The following is a 15,922-nucleotide window of genomic DNA, read 5'->3' as shown; positions in this document are numbered from 1 at the left end:
GCATTCTCCTCTGTGAAACAGAGAACACACCCCAGTACGCATTCACCTTTCCCATCCTCACTGGGGGCAGAGGTGTGGGGGGTGGGGGAAGAGAGTTACTCTTGAGCTCCAGCATCCTGGCCTTGCTACTGGTGCTTGACTTTGAGTCACTCTCTGGGACCCTAGACTGTCTATTTATAGAACACGACTAAGAACGCTTGCTACTAGATGGTGCTTAGGAAGCAATTTGAAATGGAAGGCTTTATATACACTTTATTACAAATACCAGTATTGATAATTCCTTGGCTTAAACCCCAAGTATGTATGTTCACATATCTATTTAGCATGGTCAATTGTTCAGCTAATTAATATGCTTTTATTTTATGATTTGCTGTTTCCAGGGCACAGACAGAAGCTTGATGACTCTAAACCTAGTTTGTTCTCTGACCGCCTCAGTGATTTAGGGCGCATTCCTCATCCCAGTATGAGAGTAGGTGTCCCGCCTCAGAACCCACGGCCCTCCCTGAACTCTGCACCAAGTCCTTTTAATCCACAAGGACAGAGTCAGATTACAGGTAAGACAGACTCATAGGTTTCACTTACACAGACTCTGGTAGGCTGGGGGTGAGGGGCTACTAGATGAGATGTGTTCATTTCAAAACTCCTGGAGCTGTGAAATGGCTCATTATTAAAGAATCAAGACTTGGAAGATACTGTCCTCCTTTTTTATAAAAAAGAATTCCAATATTCAATAACGTTGGGGTGAAATTTGGGGGATGTTTCTACTAATGCTGTACTCTGTAGCTGTGTCAGTCTGCACACTGGTGGAATGGTAATAACTATGCACGCTGGGAGATCGTTTGTTATTAGTTTCTATATCGTGTCCAGGTGGTGCAAGGGATAACATCACACCCTCACTATTAGAAAATTAGTGTTATTGTCTCAGATTTGAGCTTAAATTTCTTATATGTATAACTATTTCATTAAGTTTCCTTGAAAATTGCTCAGGGCTAACAGGAAGCCTTGGTTGGTGGTTATAAGGCAGGGTCAATGAGTGGCTCATCAGGCAGACAGAATTTACTTCTGATTCCCATTTAGTTCTGGTTCCTCAAGTGACTTTTCTCTTTATACATTGTAGTAAGCTGCTTATTTTACCTTTATTCTTAAAAATTAACATCAGCATTGCATTACAGACTAATCATTCACATTTGGTGCATTAAGACTCCCAACTCCCCTTTTTTTCCTGCCCCGCTTGTACAAAAACAGGTCTTATTTTAGGACTCGTCTGATTGCTTTTAGGTCATGGTGACAAGAGCGTGTGTTAATGATCATAGATCTTTAATTTGCAGATCCATAAGTACTGAGAGTTGAAGGGAACTCTACACGTCATCTAGTTGATATTATTGGCAGAGGAGGACTAGAATAGACGGAAAATAACTCAAAACAAAATGTACAATAAACTCTCAAAATGGATCTTTTTTAACACTTAGGTTTTTGTCTATAGTGGTTAGGTTTTGAGTGTCCTTAATGATTTATAAACATAATTGTTTATAAACTAATTCTCTCCTGCCCATATTAAGTATATGTCTTATTCGATATTTACTTAGAGTAGGTTTCTGTGAGTGTATAAATATCAGTCTGAACATATGGGTATGCCTGAGTATCTATTTTAAAGATAATATAGAATTATAAAAATAAAATATCTGAGCACTGAAGAGAGCCAGATATCTGCATCAGAGAAGAACCTTAGAGCTCTGTGAAGAATAGCTATTTACTAACCTAAATAAATCTCTAAATGTTGATATGTTGGAATCAAAAGGTTAATGCGTTCACTAGACATGTGTCCTTGATAAAAATGCAAGAGTGAAATTCACACTAACTTGAATTTGAAGTTTGTAGCTATAGGTGCTACTGCGTTAAAGTAGTGGACTTGGTATCGTTGATTAAGGTTCATAATAGCTGTCCTTTTGTCTTTATTGTAATCAATCTGTAGACTGTGTGTGTACATAGAAGCATATATATGTGTATAAAAGTGTTTATATATGATTCATAAGGGACTTATAACTATTAAAAATATACATATATGAAAAATACATGTTCTATGATTTGGCAACCCCTGGGTTCTCTAAATGTTTGATTTATATATTCTAATCCTTAATTGTTTGCTAATTATGTTTTGCTAACGACTAATGCTTTTAAAGGGTCTTTTAGAACCTATGTGTTGCTAGATTCACTTAAGAAGATGAGTTTCTCAGGGTTTTGTCCTCAAACCTGAAGAGGACATCATGAAACAGGAACAGATTTTAGAATCTTAAGTTACCTTAGATATCATTAACCAAAAAGTTGGTAAAAGTTGTGAAGAAGAGCTACATTTCAGCAGCACCCCTACCCCAGGTGTGAGTGCAAAGAGTGGGGCTCTGAGGAGCTAGCTGCCAGAAGAGCATCTGAGCAGATCAGGAGCATGGCCACCTACAGACTGAGCTCTCCTCTGATTGTCAGCCTCTCTTCTCCCTGCTGAGATGCTCAGGAAGGTTAAGCCTGTATGCAGTTTTACAGCAGGTTCATGGCAGAGCAGAATTAGGTCTCTTGACTTTAATGCAGTATAAAGTACCGTGCTGCAAGTCCATCATGATCATTTAAAGATAATACTTAAATGGTCATTGGATATTTCTAAAAATGAAAATATATTACAAGAATATTAGCCTTGCATTTTGGGATTACAGCACTAGTAGAATTGATAAATAGATCAGTCTTCTCAGTTTTTAAACATCCACAAGGCATTGGGCCCAACAGCTTTCTCAGACTTTCAGAATTTGAAGATTCACATACATACATGTGCCACCCCTACCCACTCTTGGCCACGTGCACTTTCTTTAAATGCTCCCGTATTGTCGGTGAGATAATAGAAGGATGTGCAGAGTTCTACCATGACCCAAATTATTAGGAAAACCCAAGAGCACCCATAACAGCAGCAACTTCAAAGTAAATTGAAAAAGTTTCATTTTTTTTCTCTCTGGGTTAATTTTCTTATTTATTGAATAAGTATGATTTAGAGCCTACGGCATGGAGAGAATTGGATCTTAAGTAATAAGAGAGAGAGAAGAAAAGTCCTGTCTTCGAGTCTAATTGAAGAGGTAGTTATATTTCTGTTCCCCGGACTATAATGTTGTTCCTCGAGTACATGTTCTGTCCTTCCTTACTTAGGCTATTCTATCTACAGTGGTCTTTGCTGACAAGATCCACCCATCTTTCAAGGTCACTGTTATCTTCTTTACGAAAGAGTCCTAGAACCTTTATCTGGAAGGCTGCCTATCTATCCTCTAAGCTTCAGCTGAGATTGCCTTATTTTATTCTGTGTATTTGCTTTATTCTACCTTGCTAGATTGTAAATTCTTTGAGGAATTTATTACAGGGATTTATTTTCTTTTGTGCCAAGCTCAGTGCAGCATCTCATTAAATGTTGAGTGGATGAAAATTTAGATGAGAAGAAATCAGTGCAAGAAAGGCTGGAATATCATGTCTTGTTAGCATTAACTATTCTTTCTAATTTCCTATCCCAGGGTGCCACTGTTCCCTGGTGATGAACAATAAACGGCAGAAATCCCATTTCAATATAACACTTACATAGTTAAACCATTTGGCATTATTCTAGTTTAGTATCTGTATAACTGCATGATTAAATTTAAATTCTACTTGTGAGCCTCACTTGTAATGAATTTTGTAACATCTTTACAATGTGCCACATTTGAATTTTAGTTCATGCAATAATCCTTTGGATAAAGACATTTGTAACAGAAAGGGCCCAGTTACCTCTCATTGGCTTGACTCTCTTGGTATCTCAAGCTCTTACCCCAAAACCGTAGATTTATAGTCACTATTAGTTCTCCCACTTGCCAACATAAAAGGCAAGTCAAACTCCCAGAAGAGCGAAATAAATTTAGAAAGTATGAGTTGAGGAAGTCATAAGCATTTAGTGTTTCACGTTAACATTCTCCAGTGTCTCTCACAGTTCCTAGACTAGAGTGGGCTGGCTTCTTTGCATTGCTGGTCTGATGGTGTCACTGTTTTAGTCTTTAATGGCCGATGTTCTGCTTGAGGGCCCAGGGCCTCCTCACAGTTTTCTGAGGAAGTTGCTTCTTCTGTACCTTTTTTTAAAAAATATATCTTTCAGACATCTGGTGTCTATGTCTGGGTGCTAGGAAACACCTAGTCTGTCACAAATGTCTCCATCTTTTGATTTAGAATGTGGTGTTAACCGTAGAGTAGGGATAAGATGTTAGGAGATATCGATAAAAATAATCACTATTTTAAACTAAATGCTCTCTGGATGGGTGAGCTGCATCTAATAATAGCCGACTCAGGCCCTTGGTTTCGTGAATTGGGACATTCATCTAACCTTTGGGGTAGGCATTCTGCTATTCTGTTATTCTGTTATTTAAAAAATATTTGAGTGCCTACTATCAGGCGTTAATTTATGTGAACAAGATAGATATAGTTTCTGCTCACAAAGAGCTTACATTTTAGTGACAGATATAGCCAGTAAATGGGTAAATAAGCATACATGCAAGACAATTTTAGATAATAGTAAATGCTTTGAGAAAATAAAATAGGATAATGCAATAGCAATTTAGGGAGGGAAGAAGCTAATTTTAATTGGAAAGTTGGGAAAAGTTTCTTCAAAGAGCTTTGAAGATCTGTGAGGAACAACATTTCAGGCAGTGGAAAACCCATGCAAAGGCTCTCGGGAAGCAATGAATGTGGTATTCAGGTGACAGGAAGGTTAGCGTAGGTGGAATGTAGAGAACAAGGGGAGTGATACAGAAAGGCAGGCAGGGGCTACATTATAGAGTCTTCGAGACCCTGGTATAAGGAGCTTGGGTTTTGTTTTGATTGCAGTGGGGTGCTATTGAAGGATGTAAAGCAAGAGAATGATATTATGTGCTTTTGAAAAATCACTTTGGATGCTGTATAAAGAATGGATCATAAGGGGGCAATGGTAGAAGCATCATTCAGGAAGCTACTGCAGTATCCTAGGCTAGAGTTGAGGATGGTATCATTTTTCTTCTTTCTTCAAAACTCAGATCGAACCCTGGTACCTGTCAGGCCTCTTCGAAACTACCCAAGCCTCCCATATCACTGTTCAACTGATGACAATTATTTGTTTATACATCTATCTCCTCCATCAGACTTTGAACTTTCAAAGTCTGGGGCATGTTGTATTTATCTTTGTGTCTCTTTGTTTTATATGGTGCCTGCTGTTTGGTATTCTTGGTTTGGTGATGAATGAACAAACGGGTCATTGACTTCTTCAGGAAGTGTGACCCATTATTATTCTACTCCTAATATTTTTCTAGTACCTATTTGATTGAATTACTATTAGCTACCATTTAGTGAGTGTGTTTTGTGTGCCAGGTATTGTTCAAATGAGATTAAATCATGTAATCCTCACAACAACTCTATGAGATAGGTGACACTATTGTGAAAACTGAGGGTGGGAAAAGCTAAAAAACTCATCCAAGGTACCACTTAGTACAAATAAGTGGTAAATACAGGAATTAAAGCCAGATCTACACAGCTCCAGGTTGACTCGTACTTCTGTCAGGCTTGGTTTCCTCTCATTTAAGTACTTAACAACTTTCATTTATGCAGATCTTTACCATTTACAAATGGGTTTTACATAAAGTTCTTATTAAAACCTTAAAACAATTCTGAAAGTACATATTTTATAGTTGGAAGAAATTGATTCTTTGAGAAATGACTTGCTGAAGTCCTGTTCAGCTATTACAGTTGAGCGTGAGTTCTAGATTCTTAGTAGACAATCACCCTCATCCCCACCAAGCTAGGTATGTTGCTGACAGTCTAAATGACATGTGTCCTAAGGGACTAATTTCTTTTTCTTCTCTCTATTGGATACTATTTAGGAGCCTTAGAAACAGTGTTTTCATAAAAGGGATGCATTAGGAGTATATGAATTATGCTTTAAAATGTGATATAATTCTTTTTAATGATTAAATTCAGTTAGGTGAGTATATATATTCAAGGTAACATTTTTAGGAATATGTTGAAAAACAACTTGCCAGACATCATGTAGAATAATAATAATCTTATCAGTAGTTCCTTTGACTGAATTGAAGTTGTTTCCACCCAACTTTGGTCTGATTCCATTTTCCCTTGGCAAACAATGCTTCTCCTGCAAACATTAAAAGGATCCTAAACAAGCCAATTGGTCCTGGGCTGTGTCTGTGTTTGGTTGTCCCAGACCTGAGTCCACTGTGCTTGCACTGAAACATTTACTAGCATAATTCTTTCAGAAATAGGAATGCACAACTGAGTAGTATGCATCTCAAATTACTGTTTTATTCAAGTGCCCAGTGACCACGTGATTCTTTAATGTGAAACAAGTTGGGAGGTTCAGTGGGCATGCAGTGGGTTGGTGGTGGCTGTGAGTATGAGAGGGAGAATGAACCCATGAGAAGCTCAGTGACTGTTAGTGAGCAAGAAGAGTGACTACAAGTGCCGTCAGTATGAGAAGAATTGTAGGATGAGAAGAGTGGAAGTTAAGTTAGGGCTCAAATTTTACTACCACTGTGGTCTAACTCATCTCTCGCTATCTTCTGTTTTTAGGAACTGAAATCACCACACTCAAAGACAGGCTGTTGGAAGTACCATTCTTTTACTCTGGTGATGCTATGTTTTAATTCCCGAAGTTACTGGAAAATCTTGTCCTGTCTTCTTCCTTTGAGATCTTTTGGGTAGAGTAGCCAAGTAAATTTGCTGCTGCCATGCACATATGTGAGCAGGAAACATCTTTTGATGTTTCTGGTTATAACTCCACTAAAAAGGCACAAACCCTGTCTGTAAGCACTGTTTCACATCTATGCAGCTCTGGCAGCTACCTTATGAGGAATAGCAGAGTTCATGTCCAGCATATGCTGGCTTTGAGGAATAAAGCTCAGTAAGATCCCGTGAAGGGCTGATGGTCAACATGTCATGTTGTTGCTTAACCTGTTAGCACCTTTAATAGATTAGCTTCTTATAGGTCTCTGGATTTGTGTAGTTGGAATTTCCTGATTAACTGAAGATGCTCTGGCTTTATTACCCAGAGAGGGGTAATGTTCTAAGAACAATTAATTTCTTGAATTCAAAAAACTTGTTTTTATAATTTACTCCTACTGGAATAGAAGATGCGTCATTAATATATAATTGTGATAAGAAAAATTCATTTCTTACATAATGTTTACTTTTATCCATCCCTAAGGCAGTTACATTTCCAGCCTGTCTTTAGGTCTGTGCACAAAATAAGTCTTAGTTTCTTTCTCTCGTTCTTTTCCACCTTTTTACCTTTTGCAATGGAGTGTGAACAAAATAATCAGAAAGGAGTTGATGACTTTGAATGAAATATTCAGTAACCTACAGGGCTAACCCAGGGCCAAGTCAGGCATGCAGTTTGGTATCATGGATGCACTGGTGGTGTATTTTGGTGTTTAATCATGGATAGGCACACAGGGATTCAAACAGAGAGTTGGTATATATTTTACTATGCAGTATTAAAAACATTATATTACAGATGTTATCAGTTTAAAATTGTATGACACTACTCCCAGTTAAGACCATCAGATTATTTCTAGGGCTTTGTTTTTTTTTTTTTTTTGATAAGGACTTGCTTTTTAACAGTTTAAAAGTGGGCGTAACAGTCTTTAAAAGACAGATTTCACAGACGAGCCAATATTGTGAATCCTATTTAGTGAAAAGAAAACTTAGGCGCACCAGGAGATTTCTGAAACTCTCAGAGCTGAAACTAGAAATCAATGTCCTGTCAAAGTGAAATTTGACAAGATGGTTCAGGTGAGGAGCAGGTGAGGATGTAGAGGAAAGGGTTAAGTAGAATAATAAATGTTTGGAGCTGTCGCCAAGGTGAATGGTGAGAAAGGAAAATGATTTGTGTTGAGCATCACTGAGGACCCAGGTAAGGATAGAGATAATTGGAAGAGCCAATCAATACAATTATATGATTATCTGCTACGGTGGTTGCAGTTTGTGAATAGAAGTGGGCTTGGTGTGGTACCTCATCAGGGACAACGACAGTTTCTCCTAGGACTCGCTTTGAGTCAGGGAAACAAGGAAAACGTTGAGCTAGTTACCAACATGGGGAATGTTCTGGAGGTTGGTAGGTTATGGTAAAGATGGAAGAACTTCTGAAGGGGAGTTGACTCATCTTGTGGCCTAGGAGAATGAGTAGCAGCCAAGTGAAAAGGTTAGGAAGAAAGATCTGAAGAAATGTAAATTTCAGTTCAAGTGGGAAGTAGGAATGTCCTGTGGAAAGGTTGAAGATAGATGGGAGCTCTTGGCTGTGCCTTCAACCATTTCTCCTATAACAGATGGAGGTCTCACATCTTGCTCTGCCTTCTCCAACACTTCAGTTTAACACTGCCTGGAGAAAACACAATCCTCTAGCTATGTCTGATCAGAGTGGTAGGTGTCTATTAATGCTCTGTTAATACATCCCAAGATTGTTGTGTTAACTTTTTGTCATCCTGTCACACTATGGCTTGCAGTCTATGAAAAACTCTGCTCTTAGGGCAGACTTACCCCATCTGTCTTGGAGTTGACCAAATGCAGCACTGTACTTTTGTTCTTACTCAGTTTCATTATGACATTTCACCTCCTCTTTCCGTCTCGTAGGATTATTTTATAGTTCTCATTCTGTATCAAGTATGTTGGCTTTTCCTTACAACTTTGTCTCATCTTGGAGCTTAGAAAGGTTGCTTCTAATTCTTCAAGACTTTATTGAATACGTTGGCCATAACTAGGACTATAATATCTTTGAATATGTCACTATGTACCTCTTTCAAAGCTGAACTTGATTCATATCAATGACCACTTTCTTGTTGGCCTTTTAACTAGCTATAAATCACATTAGCGATAAGGCATATATCTTGCTGAGGTCAAGATACACATTAGGCAGATGAGCTTTCTTCTAATCTATTGCTCTAGTAATCCTAGGAAAAAAGTTTTAGTGAACCCATTCCACTTTCTAAAAGTCACTGTGAAAATCAAGGTGAAACAATCATTATACACAGGCTCCTGAAAGTGACTTAAGGATGTTTGATGAACTGTAAGCAAGTCAATAACAACAGTGGCTCTAAAAAACTGCACATGGTCCCTAACTTAGGGTGGTTCAACTTAAGATTTTTTAGCTTTATGACGGTGTGAAATCAATATGCATTCAATAGAAACTGGCAAGGCTTGTTATGATGTTTAGGTAAGTTAGGTGTATTAAATGCATTTTCAACTTAGGATGTTTTCAATTTATGATGGGTTTATTAGAACATAGCCCCATCGTAAGTTGAGGAGTGTCTGTAGTTGAAATTTAGATTTTACCAGTAGCTGTGTCATTTTCAGAATAAAGTAAGTGAGGTAAAAGAATATAAAATGACTATATATCATGTGCTAAACTTCACAGACATTATTTTCAAATAATTTAATAATTGTCATGTGGAAAAGTAATCCCAGAGAACAAAGCTAAGATTAGTAGTCAGTGGAGTTACAGGGAGACATATTTTACTTAATATGTGGATGAACTTTGTAGACCCTTCTCTGACAACTAGAATCCCTTTGCCTACTAGTTGCCATAAATTCTTGTAGTATTGTGAGGTATAATTCATGTTGGAGAACAAACTTGAATTTGTTTAAAGCAGCAAGGTGCTCTCCCTTATCTCCTTACCTCTCTTTGGCCTTAATTTCCTCTTAAGCTCGTTTGTTTTGCTCCTTTTATTTGAAGATCATTCTTGATAGGGAAGATTAAATCACAGTAGTGTTGGGTAATTTTCCTTTATAACTGTCATCAGTAAAAACTACTCCCATTGTTCTCAAACTTTGTTGTACTTAGCATCACCTCGGGAGCTCATTAAACATACAGATGCCCAGGTTTTACCCCTGAACCAGGTTGTACCAGGTGGAGCCTACCTAATTCACAGCTGCAGGCTCAATCCCTCTGACCTCAGGCTCGCCTTGCTCATCAAGGGCCAATGTTGATCCAGTCAGGGGCATCTCAGGAGCCTCGCCCCATGGTCAGGTTATGTGTGGGGCAGCTAAGTGCCCTAGGCTGCTTCTTGGTTTCCTGAGTGCAGCTCCTGGATTGCACCCTTGTGTCCATTTCAGCTGCTGTTTTCCCTACACACCCTTCTCTGTGTGCCGAGTCATAGACTATACTTCTGCCCTGTTGCTATTATGATGCTGTCAGAGGAAGATTTTAAACATGCATACCTGATTATGTCATACCATAAAAACGCCTCAGTGACCTTCCGTTGCACTAGGATGAAGACCAACACCTCCAGCGTGTTCAGCCGGTTCTGCATATCCTGACTCCTCTTTGCCTGCTCTCCAGTCTCATCTCACACTATTTTGAACCTTTTGTCAGTAATCCAACCACATTGGCTTTGTCAACTCCTCCCTGCTGGATCCCCCACAAAATACATACTGCTTCTGTCCTAAGAACTTAATACATGCTGTTGGCCTTGCCTTAATTTCTCTTACCCCCACCTATTTATCTACTAAACTTCTGCTTGTCAATGAGTTCTTGGCTTAATTATCATACCACTAGAGAAACCTTCTCTGACCCCCAAGCATGGTTGGAGTGCTCCACTGTACATTCTTATGGTTCCAAGGATATCTCCTTTTTAACACTTACCACAGTTGTATGATTAGTTAATGTCAGTCTTCTCCAGCAAACTGAAAACTCTATAAGGGCAGGGATTAGGTCTGTCTTTACCATTAATATCCCTAGTACCTAGCACGGTGTCAGAGTAGGCACTCAATACATATTTTTTAGATGAATGAATGGATGAATGAATGATTGGGAGACAATTCTTAGAACCACAGATACCACCATTCATCTGACAACAGGAATCACCATGCCTGAGACCTTCTGTAACACCTTGGATGTTGATATCAAACTACTATATCTGACACAGTGGATGTCGATAGCAAATTGATTTAAACCTGAATTTGCTATACTCACTTCAATATTGTGATTTAAGCTAAGGGTCACTTCTGCTGGCAAGTACCACATCCCAGTTATATCTCAAATTCTGGTGCTACCTGTTTGTAATTTATTCCCCTCTCTCTGCTGGCTTTACTGTTGAGGTCTGGGATATGCCAAGGCTGAGGTCAGGTTATGTGTGACATGTGGTATAGCCTCTTGTTTCTTCTATTAGGTTTTTCTTTTAAATAGAAAAATCCCCTAATTTTCTGTAAGACAGTTACGAGTTCCATTCAGCCAAAAGTTGATAATACTTAAAAGAAGCTTCTCATTACCTTGTCCTAATAATTCAACTTCCTTCTGGTTTTTCTTCTAACATTTTTTACTTGGATCTGACATCGTAGGCTATATGTGTCATTTCTCATTCTCTTCCCAGTTGTTGTCTCTTAAGACTTACTAATTTCCTCTTTTCCTATTATTTGTATTGTAATATAACCTGTTGTCGTGCCTGGTGCTCCTTACATAGCGTTTAGTTTTATCCAAACCATTTGCTGTTTTTCCCCTCAAATTTCAGTCTAAAGCTTCATGAATCAGTTGGGTTGGTCTTCTGCCAAATGATGCAGGTAGCCACCTTGGTTAGTTTGAGAAAGCTTCTGGTGGGAATATGAGGGGGAATCAAAATCCTGCTCTTGGTGTCTTCTCTGCTGACATGAGCCAAAACCCTCTGAGTTGGGAGGTGCCATGAGTGTCAGCACCTGTCAGCTACATTTCATAACCACCCCAAATCAGCTCAACGTGACTTTAATAGCATAAGTTGCAATTACAATTTCCTGAAAGGACTGAGAGTAGGGAGTCTACTTTTCTGAGTAGTTAGAATCATAGTATTTCATAGCTAGAAAACACCTTAGAGATAAAACCCATATATTCTCATCTTACAAACGAAAACAGTGAGACTCAGAGAAGGTAAATTATTTGTGCACAACTTGCACAGTTAGTGCCAAAGCCTCCAATCCAGAGCTCGTGCTACACTTGGAAGAACCTGTTTTTTTTCGAGACTGTAGTTCCTTTTAGTGAAGAAAAACAGAAAGTTTATTCAAAAATCAAGTCTAGCTAAAAGAGTTATTAGAGAAGACATAGAATTTAATATTTAGTATTTAGTGTAAATTGTTTTGAAGTGGAAATTTATGTATGAATGTGATTCTTTTTGTATTATGAATGACAGTAATATGACAGAAATAGTTTAGGATAAGAAATTGTAAACCTGCCTCTCTCCGTTGAGATTATTGACTTTACTTGACTATGGTAGCAATTGAGAGGCATAATCTTAAACTAGTAGACTCTGCATATGGTTCATTTTAAATACTCCAGTTTTCGCAATAAATATTTGAAGTCTCCACAGCCTGTTTTGAGTACTGATTAGGGAAAAAATGAGCAGAGGATAAGAGGCAGGGGGGGTCCCTCTGATTGCATTCTACTCCTCAAATACAGCAGGTACTCACTGTAGACGCACTGAGCTTTGGCAGAAATCAATTGCTGTTGTGGTCACCTTATACAGAAGCCTGCTGGCAGCACAAACAGGAAGAAGCCTTTTGTGTGCTGGTTCAGGCTTTGCCCCTGTTGAGTTGTTTCCTCCCATCTCTGCATGAAGTTCAGCGCCATGTCCATGGTGTGCCTTGTTGTGAGTGATTCATAGGAAAGCAAGCCCTTCTTCACACCCACACATGTTTAACCAAAGTGTTTACAAAAGGAGGCCTGGTAAGAGCAACCACTGAATTCCCTTGCATATCTTTCACTAAGCTTTTATAAAGCTCTCTGACCATTCTGCCTTCCCCCTCTTCAAACTCATTAAGAAAAGATTTCTACATGTCTCCCCAGAATCAGTTCATTTTCCTAGGGTACCTTTATTCTAACCATCTTCCCTCCTCCTTCTTTGGGGTCATAATAATAAGACCTCAAGTGTTTAGAGTTCAATTATGCAGATATGAAATTTGACCCCAAGTATTTAGAGTTCAATTATGCAGTCGTTTGAAAATATAAATACTCTTAGAGCCCATGACTCTTTACTTATCATTTTAGGAAATGCATGACCACTCCTTCCTTTTCCCCATACCAATTATTAACTTCAGAAGCTATAGTTTAACTCAAAGAAGAGAGCGTGCTTTCCTCATATCCACAGGATTAAATAAATGCTTGTCTCCATTTTTGCCTCATGCAAAGACAAATTGGATCATGTGAGCCACTCCTCCCCCAATTAGCATTTTTGATCATCCCCCAGGTGTGTTACCTCCTGTACTTTTATGTTTTGGAGGTTCATAGAATAGAAAGCAAATGAAAACCGATCTCCAAGTAGCCTAAGCTGAAGGAACACCACCGTAGAAGGAGAACTTTTAAAGTCCACTCTGACATTGGTGCTCCATGGTTCATTTCTCTCTTTATATCTCTTTAAAAACACAAATATATGCTTTGAACTTTTTTTAATTAATTATTTTGTATCCATTAGTCTTACTTTCCCAACCGGTTATATAAGCTTTTTCAAGGCAAGAAATGTCTTTTGTTTCTTATCTGTCTCTTAGACCACCACATTGCCACATAGGCATACAGAAGCTGTTTATCATAATAAAAATTGATAATTTGCTGATGCACCAGAACAGCATGTAAAAACTCCTTTCCCCCGCTCTCTAAAGCCCTGTTAATATGGCAGTAATGACCATTTGTACTTCGTAGATGAGAAAGGTACAGCTAAGTAAGAGCCTTGCCCTCAACTTAGTGAGTTGGGAGAGAAACTGAAAAGTGCATGCAGGCTCTGGACTTCTGGTATCTTTTTAAACTACAAACTATATAGAGTGATACCATGCAGTTTTGGTAGTAGCTATGCCTGTGACAGACTTTGCCTCAGTTGGAATGAATGCTGAAGGGATTCCTTATGTCAAATAACTGGTTCTTTTTTGTTGAACCTGAACTCATGGTAGCTAGAGTTGATCTACTAATGAAGGAAAGCACAATTTCTTCTGGAAGTGTGCTGTTGCAGATCTGAGGTATCCAACAAATGGTCCGACCTTCCATGCCTGGCAGTAATTCTTAGTATACTTTCCCAGTTAGAACTCGGGACTGTTTTATCATTGGCTTCATTTCCAGTGTGTCTAGGAGCTTTGCTCTGCCCTAGGTCTTCTGCTTCTTTCTCTTCTTTCCCATTTAGTCATTTTGATTAGTCACATCCCGCCTGTGAGTACAATAGTATAGGAAAGACCTGATTTTCTTTCTCGGGCTTGTTACAGGTCAAATTTGATTACAAATTCCCTTTAAAACTCCCTTTTTAGGTTCTAGGAGAGAAGTTTGGAAAGAAATAGGGGTGGATTCCTATTTAAACGCTCATGTGATATTTAATATTGTAGCTTTCCCAAGCACTAAAGAGTATGTACACATAAAAATACCTAGCACCAAAGGTTTTGTTTTTAAATTGTAATATCTATATAAAAACGTCGATATTTTTAACTTCTGTCATTTAGTAACAAAAATAATATTGATACTGTTTCTGAAGATAGCCATCTAAAAATAATGAATTATAGTTTTTAAAACACCATAAAAATATTTAAAGTCCAAAAGCAGTTTTCATCTCTTTTGAAAATTTCTATGAAATAGAGTTTGGCTATCCTCTGAAAATTTGTGAGTGCTTATAGGTAATTATAGGTCACCCAGGATGTAATATCAAAACTGTTATTGGCACCTCTATCCTCCGAGACACGAAAGTCAAGGATATTCTTATTTATGTTAGAGTGGTGGGACATGTCATTTTCCTTTTCTGCAGACTTGAAAAGACAAACTGTTCAACATAAATCTGGATAGGGTAAAGTGAAGCAATGGATTAAATAGCTCTGTGGGACCTGAGGCTGAGATGACAATTTCTTGTCCGTTAGTGATTAATTAGTAGATTTGTCTCAGAAATGGGCCCTGTACTTTTCCCTATTAATAACCTTAGGAGTGATTGGCGATGCCTAAAAAACATCTGTCACCTGCTCTGAGTCATCCAAGTTAAGAGTGAATCTCAGAAGTCTCAGATTTCTTCAGGAAGTTGAGTTCAGAAATTGTTTATGAGATCAAGTTAAGTTAACTTTACCGTAAGCATTAATAATTGTCCGCAAGAAAGCAAATGTGCTGTAATTATATGTTTATGATAGGATTATATTTTCTTGGTGATTGGGCATTTAGGATCAAGATATTTTATAGCTATTTTTCTCCACAAAAATTTTGAAAAAATTTAAAGTGTAGAGTATTAGAAAATACACTAAAACAGATTAGGATTTCTTGGTCTGGGAAACCAAAATTAAGAAGGGACATGATTAAGGTTAAATGATTATAAAGGATATTGACATGACCAACACAGATATATTCCACAAATATTGGACTTCAAAACTACAGGAAGCTTTCTAAAAATTGTCCTCTGCTAGAGTAAGAGTTTATGGGCTGGAAACATAGATAGAGAATGAAAGTTCAGTAAAGATAGAGGTTTTAACAGTGGTGAACATTTATTGGATTTTTCTGTGTGCTCAGTTCTTTACTACATTATCTCATTTTATCTTCATAACAAATTCAGTGAGGAAGTCTTCCTATTTATCCCTATTAAACAGATTAGGGAATTTGAAGCTCAGATAGGTTATATAATTTGTCCAACATCACGCAGGCCAGAAATAGTAGAGCTAAGGTTGATGATGGCACCTGCAGAGGAATTAGGGAAGGCCTGATGTGTTTGGAGACCATTACTTGTTTTTTAGATTGCTGTCCTGCCTAGAAAATATAGTCAATGATATTGTAATATCTATTTATTGTGTCAGATAACTCTAGTTATGGGTCTATCACTCCATAAGTATGTAAATGTCAAATCACTATGCTGTACACCTGAAAATAATATAATATTGTGTGTCAAATGTAATTGAAAAAATTTTTCTTAAAAGATTACTGTCCCTA

At 38.0% G+C, this 15,922-nt stretch overlaps 1 protein-coding gene across 7 annotated transcripts in view; it reads left to right on the top strand.

Moving 5' to 3' along the window:
- RUNX2 (RUNX family transcription factor 2) overlaps nt 1-15,922 on the top strand; it is a 234,126-nt gene that overhangs the window by 68,869 nt on the left and 149,335 nt on the right. For all 7 annotated transcript variants that reach the window (XM_039854242.1, XM_039854245.1, XM_039854243.1 and 4 more), the window contains exon 4: nt 381-554. In XM_039854242.1, coding sequence (XP_039710176.1) covers nt 381-554 — 174 coding nt within the window. The remainder of the gene's footprint in view (nt 1-380; nt 555-15,922) is intronic.

Source organism: Pteropus medius, unplaced genomic scaffold (assembly GCF_902729225.1).
Source record: "Pteropus medius unplaced genomic scaffold, Ma_sr-lr_union100, whole genome shotgun sequence".
NCBI lineage: Eukaryota > Metazoa > Chordata > Mammalia > Chiroptera > Pteropodidae > Pteropus > Pteropus medius.
The sequence above is the reverse complement of the archived record's forward strand: the minus strand, read 5'-3'. Positions and strand labels throughout refer to the sequence as shown.